Source organism: Nicotiana tabacum, chromosome 1 (genome assembly GCF_000715075.1).
Source record: "Nicotiana tabacum cultivar K326 chromosome 1, ASM71507v2, whole genome shotgun sequence".
NCBI classification, from domain to species: domain Eukaryota; kingdom Viridiplantae; phylum Streptophyta; class Magnoliopsida; order Solanales; family Solanaceae; genus Nicotiana; species Nicotiana tabacum.
In genome coordinates this window covers 189420052-189429977 of record NC_134080.1, presented here as the reverse complement: position 1 = coordinate 189429977, position 9926 = coordinate 189420052, and the positions used below count along the sequence as shown (strand labels likewise).

Here is a 9926-nt window from a genome sequence, read left to right as displayed (position 1 = left end):
TCATTATCTAACCCATTTTTTAATGGATATTATGGGTAGTTAGCTGTTTTCTTTGAACCATTTTGTCACCCCTAGCTGTTATTAATCGCATCAAGAATAATAGATTGATACTTACCTTCTATTAATCTATTGATTTAGATTATATTTATTACTCTTGTTTCATTCTGCGAAGATGAGGGGAGATAGAGAGAAATTCGTTGATTTTTTACTTTGGTTGTATTTACTATTTACGATTGAATGAAAAGTAAAAGAAACATTTCTTTCTCATTCACAAAAAACTTCTGCAAACTGCTTCAATTAGCTTAGTAATCTTTTTAGGGAGCACAAAGATTTGTGCTCAATAAATTTGAATAGAGAATAGCACACTCTTTATTAGTAGAATCCTTCCAGCATAGGATAGAAATTTGGCAGTCCATGAGGTTATTCTGCCTGCTATTTTACCAATCATAGGTTAGCATTATGCTATGGATATTCTTTAGAGCTTAGTGGAGCACCCAAGTAACTTACTGGCAGTTCTCCTCTCTAAATTCCTACCAACTCTAGGATTTCCTCTTGTGCAGCTTGTGTGACTCCTCCAAAGAATATGAAACTTTTATTCTTGTTAATCACCAGACCAGAAGCTTTTGAGAACTCCATAAAGCAATGAAACAGTAACTTGACTGATCCTATGTCACCCCTGCAAAACAATAAAAGGTCGTCAGCAAAACCAAGTTGCAATCTTTGCACACTTGGGATGATAGTTGAAGTCTGGGATCTGATTCAATGTCTTTAAGCTTCTTGTTAAGTATTCCATTGCCAGTACAAACAGGAATGAAGACATTGGATCCCCTTGTCTCAACCCCTTCCTAGCTTTAAGTGTCAGTGCTCCATTAATCATAACTGTATATGTGATAGTTTCCATACGAGTCATGATCCACCTCACAAATTGTTTTGGGAAGGCAAAAGCATTCAGCACCTGCTTCATGAAGGCCCATTCAATTGAGTCGTAAGCTTTTTGCATGTCCAATTTCATCATACACCTAGGTGATACCCCCTTCCTTCCATATCATTTCACAAGTTCATGGCTAAGGATGATGTTATCTGTGATTACTCTGCCAGGAATAAATACAGATTGTGTACTGTCAATCAGTGTATCCATAGCTAAGGAGAAGGCAGTGTGTCAAAAAAGTCTCTATTGGCATGGGAGAAAGTCTGCCTACCCAAGTCAGCTGGGGGATTTAATATCATGGACATAACTATCTGGAACAAAGCTGCCATATGTAAACAATACTGGAATTTTTGCAAAGAAAAGAAGAAGTTGTGGATATAATGGATGCATAGTTACTACATCAAAGATAGGAACATATGGGAAACTCAACTGAAGCAAACATCATGGATGGTGAGTAAGATTGATAACGCCTAACTATGCCTTATAAAAAGGACTAAGCGGTCGCTGCAAATATAATCTGATTTTAAGTCCGGAATCTAATCCTCAGGGAACTAACATATCTATTATACTCTTCGGCAATGTTATTACCAACTCAATCAATCTCTAGATGCAAAATTTTTGATCAATAAAGATTGGGTTTTTGTTTCACTACTTCAACTACTATTAAAAAATAGTAAGCTAAAACAAAGATAATTCAATGATAAGAAGGTCTAGGGCAGTGATTTCCCTAATTGCTAGTTTAGGTCTTGACTCTTCCGCTATAATCTCACCGTAATACTCTATGAGGATTAAGAGTTATGGGTTATCATAATTATCTCTCGACCAACTACAATAATTTACTAGAGCATTCTCTCGAACTACTCTAGCTGACAATAGTTATGCAACTCTAAATTATCCCACCAAAGGTTTGTTATCTCTAAACCCACTTTTAAGTTTCAAGTAATGAATCTCTTCAATTACCCAAAAGTGGTGTTGTTCAACAGCTATCTAACCTAATATTCTTTCTCAAGCAATATAAGGTAATTAGACACGATTAATCAAGGGACCATTCAATAATCACCATACAAAACGTAGTTGAACAATCATATTATGCATCCGGCTCGATTATAACAACTTAAGTTAAAACTTCAACCAACAATTGGTTCCATCAACCCTAGATAAGTATTTAGCTACTCATAACAAAATAAGAGAAAACTACTAAATTGTTCATAATGTAAAATTGCAAGAATTAAAAAGAGATAGAAAAACTCTAATGTTTGGTTGATCTTCTCACTCTTGTTCTTGCCTCCAAAAGTAGTCTAAAAGTCAGCTTAGCCCCATCTTGGACGAGTTTCTAAAGCATATAAGGGTTTTACAAAAGTTTTCCCAATTTTACACTTTGGTCCTCAAACTTTCCAGCAGCATGAACAGTGCACCGCGGTCGACCGCGGTGAATGCTGACCTTTCTGCCTTACGTTGTTAATTCATCGCGGTTCACCGTGGTGCCACCGCGGTCGCGGTGGCCTTTTTGCCCAGGCCATTTATGCTTCTTTGTGTTCGGGTACTTCTCGAGTGGGCATTTTTCTTCACATTATCGCCTCCAAAACACTCCATGTTGCTTCCTCTCATATAATATTCCCTGCTAAACAAAAGAATACTATTTAGAGCATTTTTGTTGGCAATTTATCTATAAAACAACAACGAAGTATGGTCATATTAAGGTGTAAATATCAAATATATAGCCTACTATCAACACCCCACACTTAAATTATTGCTAGTCCTCGAGCAATCCACCACACTCCATCAAAATTCCTTCCCTAAGCTTTTCCCTTAATGACTAACACCATAAATATTTTACAAACGTTGCACCTAGTAGTGAACAACCTTTACCTCAAGAGTCAAACCTTTTGTACCATGCAACATTTGCACTTACTCAAACTACTCTATACAAGAGTCAAGACTTACATTTCCTTTGTGAATCACATGCCCTCACATCACGCAAGAGAGTAGTTCCACATATAATGATAATTAGAACAAGTAGGAACTAAGATAGACAAAATTCACTCACTCTCAGAAAGAACGTTCACATGCCACAAAGATGCACCATAGGCTTGCTCGTAGTATAATACTTTACTAATTGAGCCCATTCAGTCCAAGATCAATAGGACTTTACTTGGTTGTAATGTAGGCTAAGGGACGGGTAGTATATATTTAGATATAGTGACTAACCTCCCTAAGCACTTTTAATACAATTACATTAAACTTAAAGATCATAGTTGTGCCAACCAAACACTCCACCTCATTTGTTTAAAACATCCTCATCCATTAGGTGCAATTTATACAAGCCACCACTTATCAACCATTATATTTATTTATAACTCATATTTTTGTACTTCTTTTTTTTCGTGGTGCTTTTTCTTTTATGCTTCAAAATTCCACACATTTTCTCTATCTCAATGGTTCCTCTCAAAAACCAAACCACCACCCCACACTATTGCTTTTGCATATTTTCACTACCATTCAAGTGCATATTGGGAGGTAAAAGGGTTCAAACGGCAAGCTATTCAAACAATTGGGTAAGGTTCGCAATGTGGTTGCCAAAGAAATAGGCTTATAGGCTCAACGGGGTTAACTAAGATGTATTGCATTCAGGTGGGTTTACTTTATATGTCTGGCTCAACAAAGAAATGTCTATATCACTTCTAAACCTGAAACAAACTACTATTTCACTTTACAGACACACAGTGGATTTACTTTATATGTCCGGCTCAACAAAGAAATGCCTATATCACACACATGGCACATGACTCACTCCGGATTGGTTTATCAAGACATTCTCTTTTGAGTGTTCAAGTTAGATACAAACGTACAATTTTAAGGCACTCTAACAGGATTCAACCAATGAAGCTAGGCGTTATACTCTAGTGTCTATTGTGCTCAGGTGTATCAACGCTAAGGGTTTTCCTTCGAATTTAGCTCGTAGCCCATTAGTCCTACTCTAAAAACTAAAAGAACAAAAATAAATAAAAACTACCTATATCCGGTTCAAGCTAAACCCTTGGAAAAGAACCGTGGCCCAAAGAAAACCCAAGGGGGAGTTACTACAATACCTAAAAATAAAAAAAATAAAAAAAATCTTTTTGGTCTTTTTTTCTAGACTAACTTCCCTCAAGAAAATTGTCTAAAGGATCCGTCATCAGGAAGAGTCTCCATATTCCAAATTCTTTTTCTTTCGACTTAGTCCCTCAAGAACCCCGCCGAAAGAGATCCGTCATCGGGACACGTCACTTACTATTTTAGCTTTCCTAATGAACTATTACTCTACATCAAAACAATCAAAGCAAGACAAAACAAGCAAAATCAAACAGTCAATTGTTACAATTACAAACATACAATGAAGTATCCCCCACACCACACTTAAAATGAAGACATGTCCCCATGGCTTAAAAATTTAAAGAACAGTGAGGTTAAGGAACTTCCCTGAAGGCTCACTCCTGATCGGAGACAGTGTCTGGGTTCACGCTACACGCACGTCCCAGCTCTCTCAACCAGACCAAGAATTTCTTTTCCGATTTCACTTGCCTCTCAGCCACCGTATCAACACGGGCACCCAAATCAGTGACTGAGGTACGCACCCCAGCCATATCCTGCTCTAAAGCTATCATACGGGTGCTCCAGCGTGGCTGTGATGGGCCTGCCACATCAACTCTCGGAGGAGGAGGAACCGCAGCTACCTCAGCATCATCATCATCATCAGCTGAATCATCATCAGAGTCATCAACATTCACCACCGGCTCTCGTCCAATTCCAATTTTTCTCGCCTGGAACGGGGCTTTTAGTGGTAATCTCCCATCAACCCGTGGGTCTTCAGGGACTCGAGCAATACGGCATAGCCGGGTGATCAATGAAGGGAAGTAGTGGCCCTTGGTTATCTCAGGTGATCTAATGAACATCTCTTTATGGATGAGCCGGGCCACATCAAAATCACTGTGGGACATGAAACAGTGGATTACAAACGCCCGTGGTAGATTAACATTTGTCGTGTTGCTGGATGGCAACAATCAACTGTTGACAATGGTGAACCAACACTTAGTCTCCCATTTCAGACAGGGGGAGTTGAGAGTAATCATGTGCTTGATCCATAGGTGTTCTCCGTCCGACACACAAATAGTATCGAGAAGAGTTCCCCACAAGGCCCGTGTACCGCTAAAAGTACGATAATGATCAAATTCACCCCTAAACACTGGCAGCCTATATACCCTACGGATAGTATTAAGGGATGAATTTACCGGGGTGTTGCGCACCGTCACAACCCCATTCTCATGTTCTGGCAAGTTCGCATAGAACTCCCTTACTAGTTGAACATTAGCCTTCTCCGGTACCTCGAAGAAGATGTCCAGCTGACACCGCCTCAGCTCATTAAACATATTAGGGATTTCCACCTCCAAAGTCGTTCGATCAATGTGCACCTCAGGTTGCAACTTCTTAGCTGCTTTCTGGTTGTACCTATCCTCTGTTGATTTGGATACAAACCGAGTGCTATCGAACTGAGGTGCACTGGCTTGGCTCCTAGCTCGTGAGGAGCCTCCCGGTTTGCTAGTGGAGGGTCCGGTGTTTTGCCTCTTCCTGGAAGAACTCATTGTACCTGTCATACAACGAAACACCTATTAGTGAGTGCGCAAAATATGTGACTATGGATGGTTACTCAGACTTCACCATAACCATGTCACAATAGCTCCTTATATCTCCATTGGGGCAATTTCCTAAACACCTTATGAGTAGGGCACTATCCAAACACATATAGCCCTCATGGGTACATCAAAGCTCTTCCCCAATCAAGTATACTACCATACCACACACCCACACTCACTTCATTCAATCACCCACCAATAAACACCTTTTCAAACATGCAATGCACAGCCCCTTCACCAATCAAACTCAAAAATAAAATTTAAAAGCAAAAACAAGAAGAAAACGAATATACCAACAATTACATCCCAACACAACATAAAACTACATAAACTACAACACAATACCAAAGAAAAGAGAGGGAAGAAGTGAGGAACATACCGTAGTTGAAGAATGGGTGAGAGGAATAGAGGTGGGGGATGCTAGTATGAGGGAAGAAGAAGAAGAAGAGAGTATTTGAGTGGTTAGGGATTAGAGAGAGGGAGAGATTGAAAATTTTAGGGAGGGGAACAGGTATTTTGGGTTTAAGAGAGGGGGTTTTGGGTTTTGAAATTAAAAGAGGAAGAAAAGAGAAAAGAAAAATGCAAAAAAAAAAATTAAAATACATGGTACCCACCGCGGTCCACCACGGCCGCGGTGGGTTTAAAATTCCTCACCGCGGTTTACCACAGTCCACCGCAGTCGCAGTGTGATGTAGAATTTGAGGCAGAGAGTTTGCCTTCCACTGCGGTCCACCGCGGTCGCGGTGCTGGCGTTATTTTTTTTATGAACACACTTGTGGGTTGCCTCCCATGCAGTGCCTGATTTAATGTCGCGGCACGACGCAAGCATTTGATCATACTCCTCATTCGCATACTTGGGGCTCTTCCAAAGTGATTACCATTCTATCCCCTTTTCCTTCAGTCATTCCCAGGTAATGTTTCAACCTTTGCCCATTTATTGTGAACTTATTTGTCCCATCTTCTAATTCAATCTCGAAAGCTCCACTTAAGAACAATTGCACCACTCTGAAGGGCCCTGACCATCGGGACTTTAACTTACCTGGGAACAATCTCAATCTCGAGTTGTATAACAACACTAGATCTTTGGGTTTGAAGTTTTGATCCAAGATGTGATTATAATGCATTAATTTCATCCTTTATTTGTATAATCTACCACTCTCAAAGGCCTGGAACCTGAATTCCTCAAGCTCATATAACCCAATGATTTTGTTAGTACCTGATGTCTCCATGTCTAAGTTTAACTGCCGCAATGCCCAAAGTGCTTTATGCTCTAGCTCAACTGGGAGGTGGCATGCCTTGCCAAACACCAACTTATACGGTGACATACCAATTGGGGTTTTGAAGGCTGTGCGGTATGCCCACAATGCATTATCCAATTTCTTTGCCCAGTCAGTCCTTGTTGCATTCATTGTTTTTGTAAGGACACTTTTAATCTCCCTGTTGGACACTTCAACTTGCCCACTCAATTGTGGGTGGTACGGGGTGATCACTTTATGAAGAACTCCATATTTTTCCAACAGTCGTGCGAATGCTCTATTGCATAAATGGGTTCCACCATCACTGAGTATAGCTCTTAGAGTACCAAAACGTGTGAAAATGTTCTTCTTTAGAAAAACTAGTACCCCTTTTGCATCATTGGTCGGGAGAGTCACTGCTTCGACCCACTTGGAGACATAGTAAACTGCTACCAATATGTACTTGTTACCATACGAGCTGATGAATGGCCCCATGAATTCAATCCCCCACATGTCAAAAATCTCCACCACTTGAATTGTGGTCATTGGCATCTCGTGTCTACGAGATATGTCGCCAGTCCTTTGGCAATCATCGCAGTTTTTAACCCAAGCATGGGCATCCTTGAACAGAGTAGGCCAGTACAAGCCTAACTCCAACACCTTAGCTACTGTCCAAATTCCTCCAAAGTGTCCACCATATAGTGAAGCATGGCAAGCCTACAAAACAGAATGTTGATCTTTGTCGGGGATACACCGCCGGATCATGTTATCTACACATATTTTAAACAATAGAGGTTCATCCCAATAATAATACCGACAATCACGAAAGAACTTTTTCTTTTGAGTTGAGGAGAGTTCATAAGGTATAATACCACTTGCTAAATAATTAGCAATATCAGCATACCAAGGTATCTCCTCCATGGTCATTGCCAGTAACTGTTCATTCGGGAATTTCTCTGTTATATCCTCAACCTCTACCTTCTTTTCATCTCCTTCCAACCTTAGGAGGTGGTCAGCTACTTGGTTCTCTGTCCCTTTTCGGTCACGTATTTCCAGATCGAATTCTTGTAACAGAAGAACCTAGCGAATCAAGTGTGGCTTTGACTCCTTCTTTTCTATCAGGTACCTAATTGCTGCATGGTCAGTGTAAACAATAACTTTCGAGTCAATAAAGTATGACCTGAATTTGTCAAATGCAAAAACAACAACCAACATTTCCTTTTCCGTCACGGTGTAATTTAGTTGTGCACTGCTTAGCGTTCTGCTTGCATAGTAAATCGGGTGCATCAGTTTATCCTTTCGCTGCACCAAGACTGATCCTATGGCATAGTCACTTGCGTCGCACATGAGCTCAAATGGTTGCTCCCAGTTGGGTGCAACAATGATGGGTGCAGTCACCAATCGCTTCTTCGACTCCTCAAATGCCAACCTGCAATCATTAGAAAACACAAAGGGGTGATCCTTTTCAAGGAGTTTGCATAATGGGTTAGCAATTTTGGAGAAATCTTTTATGAATCGCCTGTAGAACCCGGCGTGCCCAAGGAAACTTCTCACTACCTTGACTGAAGTGGGCGGTGGTAGTTTTTCAATCACGTCAACCTTAGCATGGTCGACCTCAATTCCTTTACTGGACACTCGATACCCCAGTACTATCCCTTCCTGTACCATAAAATGGCACTTCTCCCAGTTCAACACTAAATTTGTCTCCACACATCTTTTGAGCACTCTTCTTAAGTTGTGAAGACAGTCCTCGAATGAATCTCCCACCACGGAGAAATCATCCATAAAGACCTCCATAATATCCTCCACCATGTCTGTGAAAATGGCTAACATACACCGTTGAAATGTCGTCGGTGCATTGTAAAGCCCAAAAGGCATTCTCCGAAAGGCGAAGATGCCATACAAACAAGTGAAGGATGTTTTCTCTCTATCTTCGGGGGCTATTGATATCTGATTATACCCCGAATATCCATCCAAGAAACAGAAGTGTGATCGCCCAGCCAGCCTGTCCAACATTTGGTCAATAAAAGGCAAGGGAAAGAGGTCATTCCGGGTGGCTGTGTTCAATTTTTGGTAATCCGTGCAAATCCGCCATCCCGTGACTGTACGAGTTGAGATAAACTCATTGTTCTCATTTTGCACAACAGTCATTCCCCCCTTTTTCGGCACACATTGGATAGGGCTGACCCAATTGCTATCATAGATGGGGAAGATAATTCCCGCATCTAACCATTTGATCACTTCCTTCTTTACTACCTGTCGCTCCCCCTTTTTCTCGCGAAATCGAGCTTGTGACATGTCGGAGGATGACTCGTTCCCTTTTGGGAATTGTGTTTTGGAACTTGAATATTCGCCACCTAATGATTAAGTGCATTAAGACACTAAGAAGGTTTTGAGTTTGAAGAACCAGAGTTTGGGTAAGGGCTAGAAATTATCTCGAGGGGAAGGTGTTAGGCACCCCTCAAGATCCACTAGTGTGGTTCCCGGCCATGTTACAATTGTGACTTCACATAATCAAATAAACAATTAAGGGCTCAAGTAAGAAGGGGTTCACATATTATTGCAAGCAAATTGAAAGTTTGAAGATCATAAAGAAAGCAGAAATTTTAAGGAAATAGTTCGGACAATAAAACAAGTTAAAAAGAAAGGGGGTCCTAGGTTTACAAACAATATAGATCACGTCAATGCAATACCTGGTAATCACTCCTCAAAAGAGGGGTTACATGTGGTATTAGCGTACCAGTCATCATATCCATATCTACCCTTTCCCACCCCGTTAAGGTATTAAGCACGGAATAGTATCGTTACTTATTGCATGCTAGTACCCGCCCCAATCCTATCATTCCCGGAGGCATTTGGGACTACTAGTCCTAAAGGGAAGAGAGATTTGGCTTTACAGAGTTTTTAAAGGATAAAATTCTAGGGCGATAATCAAAACATATAAGGCAGGTATAGGGAGAACACATAACAATTTAAAGGACTCAAACGGGCCTCCTCATTTAAAGAAACAAATTGTTTAGCATGACTTACAAGTACTGGTTATGGTCTGAATCAAATTAAAGCGTAGGATAGGCTGATTCATCACATATTTCT

The 9926-nt window shown here is 40.5% G+C and overlaps 1 protein-coding gene across 1 annotated transcript; it reads right to left on the bottom strand.

Annotated features, from left to right (window-relative positions):
* Positions 1-522: 522 nt before the first annotated feature.
* On the bottom strand, positions 523-1012 carry LOC142164567 (secreted RxLR effector protein 78-like). The gene is made up of 2 exons (XM_075222406.1): positions 729-1012; positions 523-676 (listed from the first exon to the last, which is right to left on the bottom strand). The coding sequence occupies exons 1-2, from the start codon at positions 1010-1012 to the stop codon at positions 523-525; spliced, it is 438 nt and encodes a 145-aa protein (XP_075078507.1).
* Positions 1013-9926: the final 8914 nt, after the last annotated feature.

What these genes read in the sequence shown, in the direction of transcription:
- LOC142164567 (XM_075222406.1), bottom strand. Translation starts at nt 1,012, where the DNA reads ATGAAATTGGACATGCAAAAAGCTTACGACTCAATTGAATGGGCCTTC. An exon ending in GACTTCAACTATCATCCCAA is followed by an intron (nt 677 to 728) that starts GTGTGCAAAGAT and finishes ATTGTTTTGCAG; the next exon opens with GGGTGACATAGGATCAGTCA.